The 22,740-nt window shown below is 56.4% G+C and overlaps 1 protein-coding gene and 2 non-coding genes across 3 annotated transcripts; 2 read left to right on the top strand and 1 right to left on the bottom strand.

Moving 5' to 3' along the window:
* Nucleotides 1-10,377: 10,377 nt before the first annotated feature.
* Nucleotides 10,378-10,449, top strand: TRNAH-GUG (transfer RNA histidin (anticodon GUG)). The gene has a single exon. It is a non-coding gene; the product is annotated as a tRNA-His (tRNA).
* Nucleotides 10,450-11,296: 847 nt separating this feature from the next.
* TRNAH-GUG (transfer RNA histidin (anticodon GUG)) lies at nucleotides 11,297-11,368 on the bottom strand. Its single transcript has one exon. It is a non-coding gene; the product is annotated as a tRNA-His (tRNA).
* A 1,067-nt stretch (nucleotides 11,369-12,435) lies between these two features.
* On the top strand, nucleotides 12,436-22,736 carry LOC134425074 (sodium/nucleoside cotransporter 1-like). The gene is made up of 19 exons (XM_063169297.1): nucleotides 12,436-12,451; nucleotides 13,257-13,379; nucleotides 14,555-14,681; nucleotides 14,854-14,942; nucleotides 15,270-15,361; nucleotides 15,663-15,852; nucleotides 16,170-16,311; nucleotides 17,015-17,128; nucleotides 17,496-17,573; nucleotides 17,913-17,993; nucleotides 18,327-18,407; nucleotides 18,556-18,681; nucleotides 19,838-19,968; nucleotides 20,132-20,300; nucleotides 20,463-20,660; nucleotides 21,132-21,213; nucleotides 21,685-21,783; nucleotides 22,218-22,329; nucleotides 22,423-22,736. Exons 3-19 carry the CDS (start codon nucleotides 14,613-14,615, stop codon nucleotides 22,544-22,546), a joined length of 1,977 nt encoding a protein of 658 aa, XP_063025367.1. The 5' UTR covers nucleotides 12,436-12,451; nucleotides 13,257-13,379; nucleotides 14,555-14,612; the 3' UTR covers nucleotides 22,547-22,736.
* The last annotated feature ends 4 nt before the right edge of the window (nucleotides 22,737-22,740 follow it).

The following is a 22,740-nucleotide window of genomic DNA, read 5'->3' on the forward strand; positions in this document are numbered from 1 at the left end:
GCGCCGGCGGACTGAGCGCGGCGGCGGAGCTCGGGGGGGGCGCGGGGGAGGCGGCCAGTGCCACCTGCCGGAGCGCCGGCTGCGGGGCCTCCCCCGCCCCGCCCGCCGCACCGCGGCCCCGCGCCCGCTCCCCCCGGCGCGGCCCTCAGCGCGGCCCGGCCTCCCCGGCCCGCCTCCCCCGGGGCCCGCCCCGCTCCCGCCGCCTTCCGCCGCGCCCGGCCCTCCTCGCCGCTCCGGGCCGCCCCCCCGCGCCCGGGCTGAGGGCTGGCGGCTCGCTCCCGGCGGGCCCGGGCCCGATCCGGCACCCGGGGAAAGGCCCCCGGGGAGCAGGGCGGTAAGGGGTCCCTCATGGGATCGCAGGACGTGCCGAGCTGGAAGGAGCCCGCGAGGGTCGTGCAGTCCCGCTGCTCGGTGCAATCCCCTTGGAGGTGTGTGGTGGGAGCAGCCCCGTGCGGGACCCCCGGAGCAGCTCGGTCCAGGGAGACACTGAAACACGAGGCTGTTCTGAGGACCGCCACAAGAAACACTGCGGGAAGGGGTGAGCAGGGACAAGGCAGGGAAGTGCTGGGGAGGAACGCTGAGCTCAGGCTGGATGTGCAGAGACATAGGAGTGAGCGTGCAGGGCTGATCCCCGGCACGGGGACTGGATGACATCCCCTGGGATGCAGCGGGAATGGGGCACTGGGAGCAGTCTGTTGGGGCATGGCAGCAGAGCCACAAAAAACACACTAACACACGTTCTGAGTGCTCCTCCTGGACACTGCCATCACCAGCCGGCAGCTCACCCGCCACTGAGACCATCTCCCCATGCTCTCCAATGCTTCAGCAGCCCTGTCTCCAGACCTATGCCCCTAAATCCATCCCATCCCTTCCTAAATACACACCATCACCCAAACCTGCTTCCAGGCTCACAGGCTGAATCTCCTGAAGGCCATGAAGAAAGAAAAGGAGCAGGGACAGGTGCCACAGTGTGTGTCTGTGCGTCCTCACACCATTAGCCATGGCCCTGCACAGTGTGGGGACAGATGCTGGGATCTTGCTCTCGGCTGGGCAGAGAAGTTTCTCATGGTGACCTCCTTCCTACCTGCCCTGTGCAGGAGGGACAGTGAGGATGGGGCTGCAAGGAACTGGGCTTCCTGTGCCAGCCTGGCACGATACATGCCCAACATATGCCCAACATGTGCCCAGGGAGCCCACTGAGTCTCACATTTCCTGGTTCCTTGAGCACACTCCTGCTTGAGAAACACATCCGAATTTTCCAAATTTGCCAGGTCCATGTGGACACCACAGGAGCTTCCTCCAAAGGGAGAAGACAGCCATGAAACCCAGAAAACAGCGCTGGAAATTTCAAAGCATGGGGATTGCAAGATGCAAAAGGCAGCAGGAGAAAAAGCATCTGTGAGGAACAAAGTGATCATCAGGCAGTGTTTGCAGCAGTCTAGCAGCAGATCTCGTTCCCAGGCTCTCAGATGGAGATGAAGAGACTTATTAAAATGCAGAAAAGACAGAGATTCTCAATAAATTTGCCTGTCCAGCATTTGGAAGGAAGCAGGGCTAATGGCACTTGAGATTGAAAGCACTTCCACCCTCTATTAGTAACCAAGGAGGATGTTCAGCAGCAGCTGTAGGAGATAGCTCTTGTTAAATCCTCAGGCCTGGCAAACACACGCTCAGTGTCTCCAGAGAGGGGATTGAGCAGGGACCTAGCTTGTGGTGGTGTTTGTTTTTTCAAATACTACCATATTAGAGGAATTGCAAAGGTTCTTCCTTCTCATCCAGTCCTGGCACGTGCCCCACATCGCTCCCTCCTTGGAGAGGCAGCTGTGCTGGGGTTTGACAAAGGTCTGTGGCCCCTGCCCATGCAGGACCCCAGCACCTCCTCACCATTTGCTGGGCCTGTTTCTCTTCCAGGCTGGCCCAATGTAGCCCTGGTCTCTGATCTGTGCCTCTGAGGGATCTCCTCACCTCAGGCTTCAGCAGAGCTTGGAGGGGCACCAAAGTCCCTGGACTCACCCGAGCCCTCAGATTTGGGCTTCCCCTTGGCCAAACCTCCCAGGCAGCAGCACAGGCAGCAGGTGGAGAGAGCACAGCTGAGGTGAGAGCCCCCTGAGAGACTCCTTTGTGCTTGGGGAGCTTTAAGGAGCTCCAGAAGGAGACCAAATGACCTTACCACCTGCAAGGCCTGGCACAGGCACAGGCTGCTCATGTTCTTTTCTGCAGTCACGACGAGAGGCTGGTGACATCGCTCTGTTCACAGTGCCTCACTTCAGGCTTGGAGGAGCAGTGGCAGATTTCTACATTCTCCTGCCAAAGCCAGAATCTGTCTGCAGCTCGTGTGCAGCTGGTGCTGCTCCAATCCCAAGTGTTTGCACCCTCCCTACCTTATTCCTGTCAGGACCCAGGTTTGGTGGCTGCACTGCAGAGACTGCCCCCAACACCTCGGTGGTGGCTGTGATGCCACTCTGCCTGCGGGTCACTGTGACAGATGGCTGTCATGGGGTGCTGTAGGGACTGGCAGATGGCAGAGGATGGGGGAGCACAGGCTGCACCGCTTGCGTGCCAGACTCCACATTTCAGCTTTACTCTCATGCATCCCCAGGTAGGACGTGCAGCCTGGGGGCTGCCTGCTGCTGGCACTGCCCAGGAGGGAGGGCAGGATGGCTGTGAAGCTGCACACAGTCCTCAGACAGGAATATAACAACCCATGGCTGTGCAGAAGTGATTTGTGGTTCACTCTGAGGGAACAGCGGAGGCAGAAGGGCTTTCTGCAAGGATGCAGGGCTGGTCCTCTGCACTGGAATCTGCTCCCACCCTGTTCTCCACCTCTGAAGGCTCCAGGAGCTCTTTGCTGAGATCTCCAGGCTGGTGCTGACAGCACTGCCCTTCCTCTTACCAAGGGAGCTGCTTGCCTGGGTAAATGCAGACAGGTCAGAGCACGCACCAGGAAGAAGAATCCAGGTAATGTCTTCCGGGCTGCTGCCAGCCCAGCAGAAGCTGAGTGCATCCTCATCCATCCTCCGGGCCCGAGGAGCCGCTTCAGCTGCCTGGAGTGCTCCTGGTGCCCACCCCAGCTGGGGGCAGGAGCCCTGTGTGGCAGCTGGGCCAAGAGCAGCGCACAGCATTCCCTGCGCTGAGGAGGGATGGTGCCAGGCGTCGTGGCAAAGCTTCCCCTCTGGTTTAACCTCGGCTGGTGCGGGCACAGCAGCGTCCCCCGGGCGGGCGGCAGCGGCTTCCTGTGACTCAGAGTCCCTGCCCCTGCACACTCCCGGCTGACTCAGCCCGGCTCCTGTGGGGGCTGAGGCTGGCACTTCACACGTGTCACCTGAGTCAGGTGCTGCGTCCACCCCATGGACCCTGGCCTGCAGGGAAGCCTGCAGCAGCTCCTGGATCTCCGGCTGCTTCTTCCACAGCTTCAAACAAAAGCCATTTGCAGGGGGTTTGGAGTGGATGTGTGCCTGCTCCTTTCCTCCCCGGCAGCAACCCACATCCACGCCACTGTGCAGCACAGCAGGGACCGAGGGGATGTCACCTCTGCTGGGCGACAGCCGAACCAGCTCCGGGGACAGCAGGGGACGTGAGGACTGGAAGGTGGCAACTGTGGCACCAGAATTGCTTCCTGGGAGGCAGCCAGGGAGTCCCAGGCTGATAAATGACACATCTGTTCTCTGCAAATGAACAAAAATTGGCATACGGAGGAGGAAACTGGCATCGTTAGGGAACAGATGGATAAATATGACATATTGGGGAAGAGTCGATACAGCTCTCTTGCAGTGAATTTCTCTTTTCCACAGCGAGTGCTTTCTTGGAAAAAGCCAGCAGGCCCCTGAGGTGATCCAGCAGAAGTCCCTGCATTTCCACACGCAGATCTTTGACAAGATGAGGTCAACGGCAAAATCTGCAATAATATTGAATTATTCTGGAAATTGTGGATGTGTGCTGAGCATTGCAGGAGGACTTTGAGAGGCTTAGGAAGCTGACAATAAAATGAGACAAAAGCCAGTGTTAGGGGAAACCAAGCCCAGGCTCTTGTCCACGGTGATGGGTTCTGAGACTGGGAGCTCTGACAGTCTGTGAAACTGTCCCCTCAGCAAAAGTCAAAACCTCAAAGACTCTCTGACAAGCTGGGTCTCTGGGACTCTCAAAGACTCTCTGACAAGGAAGGGTCAGCAAAAAGGAGAGATGAAATCAGAGATGTCACTATTCCCTAGCCAGTCCCAGTCTACGTGCATTTCTGGTCTCCCTGTTCCAAGGATACAGCAGAGCTGGAAAATGTGCACGGAAGGGCAGCAGGAGGACCCTGCACACGGGGTCCCTGAAGGACCAGGGCTCTTTGGCACAGGAAGGAGACAGCTGGGATCACAGAGCAGAGATGTGCACAGCAGGGGCAGGCGGGAGAGGCTGCAATAACAGTGATAACACTCAGCACACAGGGGCCCTCCCTGCCAGGGGCTGCTGCAGATGCTGCATGGTTTAGGAACAAAACCACACAAACCCACAGAAAAAAATCCATAAATACATATTAAACACAAGGACTAGCACAAAGGAGACTTGTGAGATTTTAGAGGCAGGGATGGTGTCCAGGGGAAGCGTTGCTACACATTTGCACCAGGACACCATCAAAGCCTGGGCAGGATATGCACAAAGCAAGTGGAACAAATTTCTGCAGGCACTTTTTGCAGCTTTCCAGCTTTTCTGTGAAAAAACCAAATTTGTTATGCAGTTGATAGTGTAATTGAGGCAATGCTAATTGACCGAAAGAAGAGATGACAGCTTGCTGAAAGACTTGGAGCCAGATCCATTGGTCATCACCTGGAGCCTGGTCCCTGCCTCTGCTCTCTGCACTGACAACCTCAGCACCCCGAGTGTCACAGCTGCTCTGTATGCGGTCCATCATCTCATTAGCACTTTGACGAGGTGTGGAGAGCACTGGGTAACTTCATTTCCACAGGTTCAGGTGCAGCATCCTGGAGACAGGACAGTGAGAGAGCTGGGTGACAAGAGAGGAGAGAAAAATGACTGCAGGATTGACACCCAGAGGGGGGAAACACTTCTTTCACTGACAAATGCAAGGTTTGAGGGAAATTTCCAAGCAGCCATTATGCAAACTCTTTGATGTTTTTTGGGTTTGTTTTTTTGTTGTTGTTTTTTTGCAAAATCATTTTGTGTGGGCTCAAGTCCCAGAGAGCTGAATTCTCCCCACTCAGGTCTCATGGGGACAGGGGAAGCAAGACACAGGAGCTTTCCTGGAACAAAACCAGGATCATGACAGGAAAACCTCATGCCAGATGCTGGCTTGGTGGCAGCAGCTCTGCGATATCATGCAAATTGCATGGCCTCACCCAGCCAGCCACTCCACACTCTGACAGCCAGGTGGATGCTCTGGGGGCTTCAACCACAGCACAGATTCAGTCCCTTCGTTGCTTGCCCCCCATTTTTGGCTTTTATTTGCTCCTACCAAAGGGTTTGATCCTGCAAGGACAAAACAGCATCCAGCTGGGATAAAATGCCTGAATCCCTCCTCTGAATGAATGAAGGAAATGGGACCAGCTGTGAGAGCATGGATCTGAACTCAATAGCAAGTGGTAAAGTGGAATTGATTGGGGCTGCCTGCCCTCATCGATCTGAGGCTGAGCAAACGAAGGAGCTGGAGCATTTGCAGCTCAATCAGAGCCATGAGCTGCTGGGGGCTGTGCTGTGGGGCTGGCAGGGGACCTCAGTGCCCCAGGAAGGGGCTAATGGTGGGTTTGATTAATCCAGCTGCAACAGCCATGCTCTCACAGCTGGGTCCTTCTCCAGACAGCTTTATGTTGCCTGTGGGCAACACCCACCCTGGTATCTCCTTATATCTCTTAATAGGGCTGTCATCAGCTGTCAGGAAGATGGGCTCAGTGCACAAGAGCAAAACAGTGGCCATTGCTCCCACGGAGAGGGGATCAATCGCAATTGCCACCAGCCCAGTTTCTCTGGAAGGGCTGAGAGGCAGAAAATGAAGGTGAATTCAGAGATGAGTGCAAGAAGTGGGGAGGTGAGGGCTGGCAGGCTGCCTGGCAGCTCATGGGGGCCTGTCCTCTGCCCATTCAGCAGCACAAGCCTGGGTTAAGGCTGGCTGTGTGCAGGCCATAAATCCCTGCCCCAGGAGGAGGCTCCTGCTGTGCACAGACAGTGAGAGCTGGGGCTGGCAGCTGGGATCAGGCAGGGCACACACAGACATGCCCAGCTTTTATTTAGGGCTGCAGGATGGCCTGGATCTCCCCTGGGCCACTTTCCTCACGTTCCATCTTCAGCTGGATGCTGGACACACCAGGGAAGAGCTCAAGAGGCTGCTCTGGGCTGTGTTCCCTGGGTTTTGGACGGGGATAAATCCCTGCTCCATACATTTTGGGTACCATTTTCTTTTATTTCTGAGCGTTGGAGCCAGGCAAGGGCATGTCAAGATACAACCAAGCAGACAATCTTTCTGTTAGATCCTGTTTGCCCTCCCTTTCAGTTTTCTTGCAGACTGGAAAATATCCTTTGAAGTTCAGGCTTTGGAAGAGCCAGGACCCACCTCATGTGCTGTTGTGGGCTCATAAAGCCTCTGGAGAGCATCACAGCTGAACACTCGTGTCAAGGAATGCTCAAGTTCTTCTCATTCAGTCCTCAGTGCATGTCTCATGAGCTACAATCACAGAATGGTGGTTTGGGTCAGAAGAGACCTTAAAGCTCATCTCAATCCACCCCCTGCCATGGGCAGGGACACCTTCCACTATCCCAGGGTGCTCCAAGCCCTGTCCAGCCTGGCCTGGAACACTTCCAGTGATGGGGCAGCCACAGCTGCTCTGGGCAATCTGTGCCAGGATCTCAACACCCTCTCAGCCAAGAATTCCTTCCCAATATCCCATCTGACCCTGCCCTCTGGCTGTGGGAAGCCAATTTGCCCTTGTCTTGTTACTCCAGGCTTTGTCCCCAGTCCCTCTCCAGCTCTCCTGGAGCCCCTTCAGGCCCTGCCGTGGGCTCTAAGGTCTCCCTGGAGCCTTCTCTTGTCCAGGTTAAGCCCCTCACTTCTCCCAGCCTGGCTGCAGAGCAGAGGGGCTCCAGCCCTCAGAGCATCCCTGTGGCACTAGAAGAGGATGGTGGGGACAGAATGGGATCAGGTTGATGGCAATTGTCTCCCAGTTCAGGTGTTTTGTCCTTCACTCCTAAATCCCACACAAACCTTCACTTTCAAGTTGTCCCAGCCCCAGAACCTTTCCCTGCTCCTGCTCCAGCATCCAGCTCTGCCCCAGCAGCACCCGTGGGATGCTGGCCATGATGGTAGAGTTGCTCTGATTTCCTTAGGAAGGAAGGTGGGATTTCCACAGCAGAGCAATTTCCAAGTTGGATTAGTGGCCTCTGAATAGGCAGAGAGGACAGCACTGGCTTGCACCTCTGCTTTTCCATCACCAGCAAAGCACAGAGAACCTCCTCAGATCCATCCTGCCTCCCCAGCACCAGCGCTGCTGCTGGGGCTGCTTCAGCAATCTGTGAGGAAAGAGGAGGTGCTGGGGATTGCTCTGCCTGCCAGCTGCCTTCCTGAGGCTGGGAAAGGAGACCAGGGCCTGCCCCAGTGAGGGAGCAGCTGGGGAGGCTGCTGCAGGGGCAGAGCAGCCCAGACAGCATGCAGTGATGAATTGCCCTTGCCCCTCTGCCAGCTGCAGGATTTATATTTGTGCCACAGAGTGGCAATGGCTGGGTGCAGCAGCACTCTCTGTCTGGCTGCACTGGTGTTTTGACATTCCAGGCACCTTTAAAATCCCACTGAAAGCAACCCACAGGCATCAGAGGGCTCAGAGAAAGGACATTGAGGGGCAGAGCAGGGTGGGAAGAGCCTGGAGCAGCCATCCTGGCCGGGTGCTGACATCCCAAAGGGATCAGGTTACCCAGGAGGCAGATGGGGCTCTCAGTGCTCCCACAAGCTCGTCTCTTTTCCTCAGTCCTGGCAGATCCAAACCACCTGGACTAAAAACCACAAGGCAAAGGGTGTTTGGGGCCCTGACAGCCAGGCAAGGTCCCTTAGGAGTGCTCTCATCCCAGTTCTGTTGGGAGGGCAGCCTACAGCAGAAAGTTGGACAGGCCACCACCGATGCCAGCGATGGGTGGCAGCAGTTTCTCACCTCCTCCTTCTCATCCACGCCCCATGCCTTATCTCTGGTCCTTTTGCACCTCCCTGCTTACTTCCATGTTTGGCTGACTCTCCTGGATGGCTGCAGTGTTATCTCAACCATGCCCGTTCCAGCAGCTGAGGTCATTGTAATTCTGTTGACTTCCACATTCCAGAAACATCTGCCAAGAAGCCAAATCACAGCCCTGCTGCCTCCTGCAGGGCACCAAGGAGCCCACACGTGGGCTGTGCCTCCTGCCAGGCCGGGAGCTGGGGTAAAGCCATGGTGACACAGCCTCAGGGGTCCCACTCTGCCTGCCATGCCAATCCCCGAGCAGGAATCTCCTGGTCGTTGTTCGTGCCTCTGTGGGTTCTCTGTCCCCACCAGCCATGGACAGCATGTCCTGCCAGAGCGTGCCCCACTGCCTCCTGTGGGTCCCACCACACTGTCCTGCTCAACAGAGTCTAACGTGGAGCTGGGCTTATCCCTTCACCAGGGACATGGCTCATGGCACGGTGCCACTGTGGAGGAAGGCACAAGAGACCAGGCACAGGGCAGCACCAGGACTTCTTCCCTTCACAAGCTGATGATCTGGGATTCAGAGGTTGCAGTGATCCCACCTCTACAGCTCAGCTACACCTGTCCTGCAGGGGTCTGCTGGTTGGATTTGTGTCCTTGGTGCAGTCAAGAGGATGATGATGTTGTCAAACTCCTCAGGTATGGGAGGAGAACCACATATCTGCTTCCAGTGTCGCTGCACCTGCTTCGTTCCAGCATAAGGACACAGATGGGGACAGGGATGGACACAGATGAACAAAAGCAGCATCCCTGCAGCCCCATTAGAGGCATGGACTGGGATCCCCATGGACTGGGATCTTGGCACGTGGTCAGAAGGGGGAGAAAGGTGGGACTGGAGCAGGACAGTAGCATGTGGACACTCAGGTCATTCAGCATCTCCTGGCCAGCCAGTTTGACATGGGAGAGCATCTCCCACTGCAAAGGATCCCAGCATTGCTGAGGGACCACTGGTGCACACCAGCAAACTGCTGAGGACAGGACGAGGTGGGCACAGGCAAAGGGAGAACACAAAAAACCATTCTGTCTTCCTCCACCACTCTGAGCTCTTTTGGGCTGGTTGTGAGCAAGATGAGCTCAGAGTGGCAGGAGCAATTACTTCACAGAGTAATCAAGGCACACAGGGATTTTCTGCAGTTTGCCCCAAGCCTCAGGAAGACCATTCTAGATGTAGGATTTTCCAGCTGCAGCAGATACGCCAGGATGGATGGGGTGCAGGGACATGGCCAGCAGGGTTGTAGGAGTCCCCTGCCACTCCCTGTACCCCCTCCCATGTGTGTGTATGACACTCGATGAGCTCATCCCGTGTGAAGGAGCTGATGTTTCTATGACCAGCTCCAGTTCTTCAGAAGGAATGAGTCATGCTGCGATAACTCTGAAGTATTTTATGTCAGGAATTCTTTTTGATCCCAGGTGTTTGGAATTCTTTGCATATCTGTGAAAATGAAAGAACCTTTAGTACTGGGGGCAGGGAAGCAGGAGCAGTGGTGAGAGCAGAGCCATTAGGTATCAATATGTGCTCAAGCAGGAGAAACAAGGAGTCCAGCACAGATTGATATCTGTAGATGTTTCAGGGGCATAAAATCCTTAGTCTCTCTCTTTTCTCCCATCCCTCTATGCCCAGTCGTCATTAATCCTGTGGTTGGGAGAAACTTTACTCCCTGAGAAATACGCAGGGGAGCGAGAGGTGAGGTTACAGCTCAGGGAATGGAGTTACCCTCGGATACAGAGGGCTGGAATGAGGGGAAGGGCCAGGGTCAGGGTCAGAGCAGGGAGCTGGCCCGAGGGCAGAGGATATAGGCGAGGGGGTGAACGCCGCGGTGGGGTCAGACACGGAGCGAGACTCGGGGCTGAGGCCAGGGAGTGGCTGAGGGCCGTGAGAGCCCCGGGGCTCGGCCCGGGGCCCTTCACCATCGCCCCGGCCCCGCACGGGGAGCACGGGACGGAGCTCCGGAGCTGCTACCGGGGAATGCCCGCGGGGAGCGGAGCGGGAGCGCCCAGAGCAGACCTGGCGCGACAGGGGATACCCCGAGGCAGACCCACGTGTGACACGGGACACCCGGAGCTGGCCCCGCTTTGCCGCTCCCGCCTCACCCACACCCGGGCCCGCCCCACCTCACGTCAGCGCCCTCACACACAACTGCCGCCGCGCCCGCCCGCCCGCACAGAGCCCCGGTAGCGCGCCGTGATCGTATAGTGGTTAGTACTCTGCGTTGTGGCCGCAGCAACCTCGGTTCGAATCCGAGTCACGGCATCGCCCGGCGGTACCACGGCACACGGGCTCTCGTTTTTTGACATTTTCTTGCTCTGCCGCCTCGTGCTCCGGTTTTTTGTCACGTCGCGCCAATATTTCACTTTTCTTTCTTGTTTTCTGTCGGTTGGCTGCGGGGCTGAGCTGGACTCGGCGCGGGGGGGTCCGCGGGCGCCGGGGAGGGAAGGAGCGAAGGGACTGAAAACAAGAAAATAACATAAGATTGAAAAAAAAGAACATAAAAGTAGAAATAATAAATTAAATAGTAAAATTAAATTTTGAAATACACGAAAATAAGATGAGAGGAGAGGATGAGGTACAAAGTAAGAGTAAAATTGAACTAAAAATCGAATTTTAAAAATAAGTTAAAACAAAATATGTATTTAAAAATTAATAAAATTATACTAATATATTAAGTAAAATACAAGTAACTATAATAAAATAACTACATACTTAAATTTAAAATAATATAAAATAAAATATTAAAATAAAATATAATAGAAAAAAACAAAGGAAATGTAACAATTGATAACATAAAGGTAAATAAAGAAATAAAAATTCAAAATAGAATAGAGGAAAATGAAAGAAAATATTATTAAGTATAAGAATAAAACAGTAAAAATGAAATACGAAAATGAAAATTGTTACGTTAAACAGATAAAATGAAATAGAATTAAATGAAAATAAATAAACTAAATAAAAATGTTAAAATAAATTAAAAATAATAAAATTAAGCTCAAAATAATAAGATAGAATAACAAATTTAAATTATGAAATGAAACCAAAACGGCGTTTGAGGGGGGAAGAAGTCAAAAAACGAGAGCCCGTGTGCCGTGGTACCGCCGGGCGATGCCGTGACTCGGATTCGAACCGAGGTTGCTGCGGCCACAACGCAGAGTACTAACCACTATACGATCACGGCGCGCTACCGGGGCTCTGTGCGGGCGGGCGGGCGCGGCGGCAGTTGTGTGTGAGGGCGCTGACGTGAGGTGGGGCGGGCCCGGGTGTGGGTGAGGCGGGAGCGGCAAAGCGGGGCAGGCTCTGGGTGTGCCCTGCCACAGAGGGGCTGGCCCTGGGTGAACAGTGTCACAGCGGGGCTGCCTCTGGTGTGCTGTGAGTGTCACACGCCAGGCTGGCTCTAGGTGAGCCGCGCCACACGCGGGGCTGGCTCTGGATATCCCGTGTCACAGCGGGGCTGCCTCTGGGTGACCCGTGAGTGCCACACGCGGGGCTGGGGGCCCTCGCCGAGGCGCGGTGATGCAGCTTAGCCCAGCGTGGCAGCCGCCGCTCTCACGGTGTCGCCCTTTGTGACCCCCACGCTGCCCGGCGCCATCGCGCCCTCGCTCCGCAGCCCCGGGCAGCTCTAGCGGATTGGATCGGCCGAATCCTCCGGGAGAAGGCGCGGGGCTGGCACGGAGAGCGGTTTGTTTACGGGCGGCGTGTGGCACGTGGTGCCCTGAGCTAATCATCACCAATGCCTGAACTGATTCCTGCCAGCCCCGGTTTGGCACCCTCGGAGCCACATCACCGCTCCCTGTGCAAACAAAGCGCGGGAGGTACCACAGAGTGCACAAACCTGGGCATTGGATTCCCATCATCTGCGTGAAAAGGGCGTTTCGGACACACAGTGCAAGGGGATGTGTTTGCTGGCTTCCACCCCGTCCCTCTCGGATACCAGGGCACATGGCTTCATGCCACTGAAGCCTTGGAGGCCACGTGTGGCGGGCTCTGTTTTCCTTTGGGAAACATTTCCCGGGGTGGGGTAAAAGTTTGATTTCTACTTTCAATATCGCTCCTGCAGGCTCGTTTTGCCGAGGGGGAAAGTCCCGCGGCTGCCCCTCCTTTGGATGGCACGGTGCCCTGCCCGGCCGCGCCGCTGGGCTTCCCTGCCCGCCCTTCCCGGCAGCCGGGCGAGAGCTGCCCCAGCCCAGCCCAGCTCTTTGGACCGAGCTGTTAATGGGTAACCGGACACGGGCCCGGGAGCTGCGGGGCCGGCGGGCTGACGGTGAGTGCCGGGGGACGGCGGTGCCAGGGCGGGGGAGCCGTGAGGACTCGAGGCCACCGGGGGATGAGGGACACGGGGCATGAGGGACACGGGGCAGGGGGTGCCGCGGGCACGCTGCTCCGGAGGCTGCGGGGGACGCAAGGAGGAGCAGGAGTGAGCAGGGACACAGGTATGCAGGGGACACTGGGAACACCCTGCACTCCGCTCCTTCCTTCATTATCTGCCTGTCCCTGTGGTCCAGCTCCTGACGGGACAGCAGCCAATGAGACTGCACCAAAACAAGAGATTTTGGAGCTGCAGGGTGGGGGACAAGGAGGTGGCATCAGCCCTGGCAGGCACTGAGCCTGAGATGGGGACACCGCCAGGGACCTGGGGTGGTCCTGGAACTCCGTGAGATCCTGGAGGGGTCACTGAGCCCAGATGGGCACTGGGGAGTGTCCTTGCAGTGGTGATGGACTTGGGGAGGGGAGTCCTCCTGATCTGTGCCAGGGTCCTGGAGAGACATCCCTGAGCACCAGGAGCACCAGCGATGTTGGAGGCCCTGGGTTCCCACCATGGCCCTGAGTCCTGCCCTGCTGCTGAGGAGCCACAGGGACACACTGGGGCCAGGACACTCCTGTGGTTCCCCGTGGTGGCTCTGCCAGCCTGTGGAGCCCTGGCCACTCCACCTTCAGCTGCCATGAGGTCCCATGAGGATGTTCGCCATAACTCTCCACCTTCACCTGTTGCATTTGGGGCTGAGCCCCTTCAATGGACACTGAGAGAAACTGGTGATGACCCTGTGATCTCCTCCTTCTTCACACAGAGCTCTACAATTCTCCTCAAAGCAAAGACAACATCTTACTGCCTCTGTCCTCACACAGAAGTGCTTCTACAGTCGATCACTGCCTTGCCTGCGACTCTCTGCTCTTCCCTCAGCCTTCTCCAGGTAGGGGAATCGGGTGGGTGTCCAAATGGGATGCTCCAAGGGTTCCTGCCCTGGCATAACACTGGTTCTTCTGGGTTTGCTGGACCAGTTCTCCCAGTATGATTCTCTTTTAGGACCAATCCCTATGCAAACTACCAGCCATTCCTACAGCTCCTTCCTTCACTATGTTAATTATCAGCATGAAAGGATCTTCCTCATCTTACTTGGTTGTACCAAGACCTTTTGAGGATGAAGGATACTTTTTGAAAAATCCCTCTTGCAAAGGTGTTTCGTTGTGATTTCAGGGTTTACCTCAGAAACCCGGTCCCTCCCCTGATAATTTCCTCCCAGGTGTGTCAGTCACCTCTCCTTTCCCTGGAGCGCTGTCTGTCAGTCCTGGCATTCCAGAAGGGCTTTGAGTGATTGGCAGATTCAAAGGATGCTCTCTACCCCCGGGGGGACATTGGGCCATCCAGGTGTCCTTTGTCCCTTGAGACCTCCCCTCCTGTGCCTGGTTGGTGGCTCCCTACCCCTTCCCTCCCCTCTCCCCGGGGTTAAAAGAGCCAGCAGCCACGAGGTCTGAGAGTTCTGTTGCTGCATTCAGAGGCCTGCGGGCCAGAATAAAGCTCTGGATTAAAACTCTCCATCAGAACCGACTCCTCTCCTTCACCATCACCATAAAGCTTCTCTGCCAGAGGCTCCATCCCGCCACCACCAGAGCTCCTGCAGGCCTGGACCTGCCTCCATGTGCCCAGCTGCAGCATCCAGCCAGCCAAAAGTGTCTCTGGGGTGAAACACCACAGTGCCGCTATTTGGTTCAGCACCAAGGGCCAGACAAGCTCAGGCACGTCCTGTCCAGCTATACTGGTACTATTCCAATACAAAGAGGCTCACAGAGGCTGGTGGGCACTGTCACCAGCTTGGAGGGGGAGTACCAGCACTCCCTGCTGCGTACAGTGCTCTCCTGTAATTCCTTGGAAGCACAGCAAAGACCTCTCTAGAGTTAGGGGAGAACAGGAATTCAGCCCACCAGCACCATGGCCTGAGCACCCCACAGCATGGTCCCTTGATGTGCTGGGGCAGGACCTGCTCTGAACACTGACTGCAAGGGGTGTTCTCCTCTCAGGGCCCCAAAACTGAAAAGCAGAGTGGGACATTTGAGCTTCCCAGAGGTGATCCCATTCTGCTCTCCCCAGCCAGCATCGGACCCTCCCGGGGTTGCCCTTATGCACTGAAGCAAAGGAGCTTCTGGAGATGGAAGGAAACCAGATAACCCTGGACAGCCTTGACAAGGGCACAGATAACCCAGCTTTCAGCTTGGAGGTAAGTTTCCCTTCCCTTCCCTTCCCTTCCCTTCCCTTCCCTTCCCTTCCCTTCCCTTCCCTTCCCTTCCCTTCCCTTCCCTTCCCTTCCCTTCCCTTCCCTTCCCTTCCCTTCCCTTCCCTTCCCTTCCCTTCCCTTCCCTTCCCAGTGCTCAGTTAATGGTGTTTTCCAGGGAGAGAACAGACACTATGAGGAATGTGGTGGTCCACACAGTGAGAACCAAGAGGAGAGAAGAGAAGGGAGATTCTCCTCCTACTGCAGGTGGGATGATCTGCACAGATGTGTCAGCTCTGCCAGAGTACAAACCTGGTTTGGGAGCAGAGTAGGGTGGTATCAAGGTGGGGACAGTGTCTGATGGCTCTGTGTGGCCCTGTAGGGTGCCACTGGCAGGTCTCTGTCCCCATAGCAGGTGATGGTGAGCGTGCTGGGGTTCCCACCTGTACCACCTCCTGCTGCTGGCAGTGCCCAGCGGGAGCCACGCTCATGGCCTGGCTCTGGTGGGTTGGTGCACTTGGGGTGGTTTGGCTTGGGATGATGTTCCTGTCCATCTTCTGCATCTCTCCTGTCTCTGCACGTGACTCTCCCCAGGAAGGCCCTGCAGCCAGCATCCAAGGCACAGCATTTCTGCAAGGCTCATGCCAAGCTGGTGAGAAGAGTTCTCCTGGGGCTCCTTGCAGTAGGTGAGGACTGAGACTCCACGTCCCCACCCCTTTGGCTGTCTGTGCCTCCAGACTCCACTGACTAAACCCTGTCCAGCGTGTGGAGGTTGTATCCACCCCCAGCAGCCTCAATGCCCAAAGGGTTTACTGTGCCCCTGCTGCTCCCTGCTGCGGTGGTGCCCTTAAGCTCTCCTCACGCAAAGATGGGATCCTCAAGGGTGGCCAGGGAAGGACATTGGGAGGAAATGAACCTCGTGGTTGGCCCCATGGACCCATGATGCTACAGCCCTGATGTTTCTGACTCCCAATGTGCCTTCTCCAGCCTACCTGTGCTACTTCATTGCGGCCTGCTACCTCAACTTCCAGCGAGCCCTCGCCTTGGTGGTGATAACTGCTGTGATTGTCTTCTTCATCTGCTGGGAGCTCTTCCAGAAGCACTTTGGGGCAAAGGTTCTGCTGCTCCTCCGCCCTGTTGGGAAGTGCTTCCAAAAGGCCTGGCCATGGCTGAAATGGTGAGTCAGGAGAAGGAAGGGCCAGATCCCTCCCAGCACCTGGGTTCCCTCCCATGGCTCTGCATGTGCCAGGCTGGCACCGGGCAAATGGTGAGCATGGCCCAGCCTGGGGATCCTTTAAAAGCACTGCAGATATGTCTGTGTGCTCTGCCTCAGTAGTGATGGCTGTTCACAGCCTCACTTGTGCCTGAGCCCCAGGTTTCTGCACATACATGGGCCTTACAGTGGCAATCCCATCACAGTGGGCTCCTGCCCTTCATGAGCTTCCCTCTCTGTGGGGACATTGTCTTGCTGACAGTCTGGGGTTTCCTCTGCAGGCTCCTGTGGGTGGCCCTCCTGGCAGGCCTGATTGTGTGGCTGGTTTTGGACACTGGCAGAAACCCAGAGCAGCTCATCTCATTAGCTGGCTTCTCCGTTTTGGTGCTGTTCCTGTTTGCCTGCTCCAAGCACCACGGGGCGGTACGTGTTCCAGGTGTGACTGACCATCAGGCCCCTTGCAGGAGGTGATACCCAGCTCTGGAGAAGCTCTTTGTTCCCCCTGGTATCCCCTTCTCTGGAGGAAGCAGAAGCCCAGCAGAGCTGGGCAGAGCTGGGTGCAGCCTGAGGAGCTGAACTGGTTGGGTGGATAGACCCCAAAGCCACCTCGCTGCTCTTTGTCCCATTGCTCTCCTTCTCACTTCCCAACCCAGGGCTCCCCTGCATGCCTCTGTCCTGTTTTCTGCCATGTGGGTGAGACCCAGAAACCCAGCACCAGACCCACACCTGGGCTTCAGGTGCCTTGGGAGCCTTGGTCAGAAGGGATTGAAATCCTGGTGGCTTCCAGCCCAACCTGCTGCAATGCTTTGGACAGTCTCTCCATCCTGCTCCTCCAAAGGGTTATTGAACAAACAGTTTCAATCTAGCAGCTCTGTGCTACCAATCATCATAAGGTCTTTGTGCTTGTATCCCTGGCAGGTTATGTTCCAGCCAGTTCCAGAGTCTCACCAACTCACTTCTGGCTCTGTCACCAACCCACATTTGTTGGTTTCTGTAACACTTTATTGGTCTCCCCATGATCTTCACCCGGGGGCAGTGTGTGGTGTTTGTTGTGTGCTGGAAAGCAGAGGGGGAAGCCTGCAGGCCTTGAAAACATTTCATCTCCTGTTCTGCTTTCTGTCCCCAGGTGTCCTGGAGAGCCGTTATCTGGGGCCTTGGTTTGGAGTTCTTACTCGGACTCTTTGTCCTGCGAACGACTCCTGGCAACCAGGCTTTCCAGTGGCTGGGAGACCAGGTCCAGGTACTGCATCTGCTCATCCCATCCTGTGCTGTAGCCTGAGATTGACAGGAAAAGCAGAGCGTGGCACGGGGAGGGGACACGGCAGGGATTGCATGCTCGGGACTGGAGGGCAGCCAACTCTTCCCTGGTTTTCTGCAGCAGCCCAGAGCCCTCTGTGTGCTCCCCTTTCCAGGCTGTAGCAGGGCCCTGTGGCTTTGGGACAGCCCACCAGGACTGCCCCCATCTTAGGTCTCAGAGGGGCATTCTCTGGGGTGCAGTGAAGTGAGCTATGGGACTGAGGGCACAGGGCCCTCATTAGGCAGAATGAGATATCAGGGAGGAACCTGATGGAGATCTCTGTCCTACAGTGTAACTTCTTCCCTTGCAGTACTTCCTGGGCTACACCACAGCTGGCTCCAGCTTTGTCTTTGGGAACACGCTCATTGAAGATATCTTTGCCTTCCAGGTCAGTCAAGGAATGGGGAATGGGACATGGGGAGGTTTTCTTCTGGTCTGCCTCTTTGCTGGGTCCTGGAGAGCACAGAGCTAAATGCAGCCAGATCTGCTGTGGTAGAGCTCAACCATCTCAGAGATGGATCTCCCTCAGCTGTGTATCCACCTGTGGGCTTCCTCAGTGCCACAGAGGACTTGCACTGGTCCCTGTCCCTCCTGCCAGCCTGTCTGGGTGTTGTGTCACCCCAGCAGCGTGGGCTGGCTGTGCGGTACCACACCATGCCCAGCCTGGTGCCCATGGGTGCTGGGATGTGTGGCTCAGCTCTCCTTTAACCCTGTGCCTTGCCTGCAGAGCCTGCCCATCATTGTTTTCTTCAGCTGTGTGATGTCCATCCTCTACTACCTCGGTGTCATGCAGTGGATTATTCTCAAGGTAGGGCCTCACTCCTTATCTGGGATGGCAGTGGGAAGGAGAAGAACCTGCTGGGCTCTCTGTCTACTATGGTCAGCTGAGAGATGTCCTAGAAAAATTGTCATGGTACTAATTTGGGGTGACTTGTCCTGCTTAAAAGGACAGACACAACCCCTGTCTTTCTAGCATGTCCTCAGAAAGCTTAAAAACTGAACCCTAGAGCTGATGTTTCCTCCTGGTCTGGAGGTGCTTCCCAGGATTACCTCCATGCAGGGGCCAAACAGTGCCTGGCTTGTGGGTATGGTGGCAGGGTGCCTGCAGCTCTGTCAACACAGTGGCCTTGTCTTTCCCCAGATCTCCTGGGTGCTTCAAATCTCAATGGGCACCACTGCCACCGAGACTCTCAGCGTGGCAGGGAACATTTTTGTGGGACAGGTAAGATCCTGGTCTGGCAGCAGATCCAGCTCCTCAGTGCTTGCAGCTGAGCCTGCTCTGGAGAAAGGGTCTTCTCCCTCCCCCTGTGAGACCCGTGGCCCTGTATGGCCCCATCCTGAGGCCAGCAGGGTTTTCTCCTCCTCCACAGACCGAAGCGCCGCTGCTCATCCGCCCGTACCTCGCAGACATGACCCTGTCAGAAATCCATGCTGTGATGACTGGTGGCTTCTCCACCATCGCAGGCAGCGTGATGGGTGCCTACATATCCTTTGGGGTGAGTAGCTGGATCCACATGCTCCCTGCCACAGGCTACTGACGTGCAAGAACTGCCCTGGACTTGGGGAAGACCCCCAGCAGGTGCCTCATGTCCCCTTCCCCACGCAGGATGAGAGCAGGGTGTCCAGACCCACCTTGTCCCAAAGACACCTGATCCAGCCCCACCTTTGCTGGCCTGGCCAGAGCCCTGGAGCCCTGCCAGGCAGTGCTATGGGACCCTTACCCTGTGTCCCTGCACAGTGAGCAGGGCAAATCCCACAGAACCATGGGATAATATAGTCCAGAAAGACCCTCTGGTGGGGGGTCTCTAACCCACCCTCCTGCCAACTGAGGTTATGGCAACTGAGGGGATGCCCAGGACCTTGTCCAGGTTGGTGGTGAACATCCTATGGATGGAAATTCCCCCAACCTCTCTGATTTCCCCCACAGGCGCCTCAGACACAAGAAACAATTTTTCCTTATATTCAAATGAAACAGTGTCTGTGATTCTCACCTTTTCACTGACTATCACTGAGCAGTCTCCCCTCCAACCCCATTTTAAACAGAAACAGCAATACCCAGCCCCCTCCTCTTCTCCCAAGGGAGGAATCCCTGCTCCTCCAGCATTGCCTGGGCACCAAGCCTCCAGGGATGCCCTCTCCAGTTCATCAGTGCTCCGAACAAGCCTTTCCCTTAACCTGCTGCCTGAGCTCCTGCTATTTAAATGTTAATTAGTGTCCTTAAATGGGGAACCAAAGGTGGAAGGTCAGAGAAATGAGACGTTGCCAGGGGAGGGGTGAGGCTGGGAGCTTGGCCCTTCGTCAGCAGGTAGAAGGTAACAGTGTTATTCAACATATTGCTCTGATACCAATAAAAAGGGACAAGGAAGGGACAAGAACCATTATGATTAAGTCAAACAGCAGGAGCGATTAACATCACCAAGGCTACAATCTCTGCAGCTCCAGCAATCGCCTCCATGCAGGCAAGCTGCCCCATGTGCACGGCTGCTTAGATGGGAAAACAGCCAATTTTTCCACCTTCAGCAAGTGGAGAGCCCTGAACTGCTCTGAGTGTCACTGGCTGATGCCAGGCACGTGCTGGAATGCGCTGGGGTGGCAGTTCATGGGGCGCAGCCCGGCACAGAGGTGCCTATGCCTCTGGTGTGCACGTTGCAGATTGATGCAGGATCACTGATTGCAGCTTCTGTGATGGCTGCGCCCTGTGCCCTCGCCATGGCCAAACTCGTCTACCCTGAAGTGGAGGAGTCCAAGTTCAAGGGCAAAGCAAGCGTCCGCATCTCGCGAGGGTGAGTGTGAGCAGAGGGGCAGTGCGGCGGGGCTGCACGTGGCCGGGCGCCGCAGGGGAGCCGCGCTGGCACTGCGGGCTGTGCCCACATCCACGGAGTGAGCGCCGACCTGGCATGAGGGATGCCCAGCCAGATGAGTACATTGGGGTCTGTTTCCATGCAGGGAAGAGCAGAACATCTTGGAAGCTGCTAGCAATGGGGCTGCCAACTCAGTGGGGCTCGTGGCCAACATTGCGGCCAACCTCATCGCCTTCCTGGCCGTGCTGGAGTTCATCAACGCTGCCCTGCGCTGGTTCGGGGAGATGGTGGACATCGAGGGTCTTACCTTCCAGGTATCCCCAAGAGCCAGCAGATCCTGCATCCCCCACCCATCCCCACCTCAGTGGGCTGCTGAGACCCTTGCTGGGTTTTTGGCAAACACTGGCAGCAGATGTCCAATCTGGAGGCCGTGCAGGTCAGCTCTGAGTCGTTCCTTTCTGGGATGCTTTTCCCAGGTGATCTGCTCCTATGTCCTCATGCCTTTGGCCTTTCTCATGGGGGCAGACTGGGCAGACTCACCGATTGTGGCTGAGCTCCTGGGGATCAAGATCTTCCTGAACGAGTTTGTGGCGTACCAGCAGCTGTCCACGTACAAGAAGAACCGTCTGATGGGCCTGGAGGAGTGGGACGGGAGCCGGAAGCAGTGGATATCTGTGAGGGCACCTGCCACCCTGCCAGGCACAGGGCAGGGATGGAGCCAGCTGGAATGGGGCATGGCACCTGCTCAGGCAGGGGGGTGGTGGGCAGGAGAGGATCATAGTACCAGTTAGTTTGGAAAAGCCCTCTAAGATCATTGAACCAAGGATGATGGTGCTGGGAGTGGGAGGGCACTTGGATGTTTGCTAATGGCTGGGTGTGGGAAGGAGTCAGTGAAGCCTTTTCCCATTCATCCTGCTCCTTGATGGAAAGATCATGGTGCTACAGGGCCCCTTGTCCCCCCATCCCAGCCTCTTCCAGGAAGAGCCTTCATGCTTGCTCCCAAAAACAGTTGACAGAGAAGGGAATCGGGTGGGGGACTTTGCTCTATCATGTCTATCTGGGAGCTCCAGTGTGGTGCTCAGCTCTGGGCGCTCTGGGGCTGCTCCTGGGCAGACGTGACTATCCCCTGCTGCTGTGCCCTCCAGGAGCGAGCCGAGAGCATCACCACCTTTGCCCTCTGTGGATTCGCCAACCTCAGCTCCATTGGCATCATGCTGGGAGGCCTGTGTGAGTGTGACTGACGTCCTGAGTGGCTGGGCACTCTGGGAGTGGGGTCCTGGGTCAGGGAGCAAGAGCTCAGCTGAGGCAGGAGGAATTTGCTGTCCTCAAGCCTCCATGTTTGGTCTCTGCCAGATGAAAAACCAGTATTTGCATGAGGCAACCAGGATGATTTTGCACTGTACCCATGGGCAAGCCTGGGTATCACCCAGCCACAGGGGAAAGAGCAGAGAGACTCCTGTGCTGGGGGTGCTCAGGTGGATCACCCACAGGTGCTGGGTGGGCACAGATCTCTGCCAGGATGGACAGACAGCAGACTGGGTGCTGGCTGGGATCACCACATCCTCCAGACAGCAGGAGCTGGGGTGGGCAGGGCACTCAGGACTGAGGAGGGTATCATGATGTCCCCGTCTGTCCCCCATGCAGTGTAGAGCAGGAGCAAGGATCTGACTGACCCCCCTGTCTGTTCTGCCCCCACAGCTTCCATGGTGCCCGAGCGCAAGGGCGACTTTGCCTCTGTGGTGCTGCGGGCGCTGCTCACTGGCATGTGTGTCTCCATGCTCAATGCCTGCCTGGCAGGTAGGTCTCTGCCCACTGGCAGCAGGGCCAGGGAGACCCAGGGAGGGGCAGGCACAGGGCTGAAAACCCCATAAATGCAGCATCCAGGGATGGAGGTGGCTGGCCTGGCTCCCCATGGCTCTGCCTTCAAACCCCGCTCTCCCCTCATGGCTCTGCCAAGGGCAGCCCAAGCCCAACAGCTCTCCTGGGGCCCCTCATCCTTCTCTGGGCGGGAACATTTCAAGGGCAACTTTTGGAGTGTGGCAAGGAGCTTCCTGAAGTCTTGGAGGGTGAGGTGGAACCTGCACAGTCCCAGGTACAGGATTTGCAAGCAAGCATAGTCAGCGTGTGGGACTTGTGAGCAGGCATGGGGTACAGAGCTCACAGCTTGCTTGAGGTATGGAATTTGGATCCATGGTCCCTCTCAAGTCCCAACAGAAGACCTTGTCCCCCAGGTCTCCTCCATGTGCCGACAGAGGTGGGCGACTGCGCCGTGTTCTTCGGCAACACCAACTTCAGCTCGACCAGCTACACCATGTACACCTGCTGTAAGCAGCTCTTTGCCAGGTGGGTGTGAGGGGCCTCAGAGCCATCTGGTCCTGCCCAAGGACCCAGCTGCTGGGGCAGCAGCTTGTCCTGACCCTGTGTCTCTCCTTCCAGCTCAGTGCTCCAGAACGGGACTCTGTCCTTCACGGGATCCTGGGCTGACCAGTCAGACAGCGAGCAGTGGCTCAAGGAGTGCTGTGCACACTACAACCACACGTCCTGTGCATGGACATTCTAGAACTGGGGGAGCACCAGGGCCTACAAGGCCTATCCCCAACAGCAGAAACAACCCCAACAGAAACCTGAGCGTCTGGTCTTCTCCACTCCAGTGCCGACAGACAGCTGCGTGCACCCTGCAACCTGCACCCTTAGGTGCTGGCCCTGTGGACACGAGGGAGCAGCTCCCAAATAAATTATGGCAACCCTTGTGTG

This window comes from Melospiza melodia, chromosome 15 (assembly GCF_035770615.1).
Source record: "Melospiza melodia melodia isolate bMelMel2 chromosome 15, bMelMel2.pri, whole genome shotgun sequence".
NCBI lineage: Eukaryota > Metazoa > Chordata > Aves > Passeriformes > Passerellidae > Melospiza > Melospiza melodia.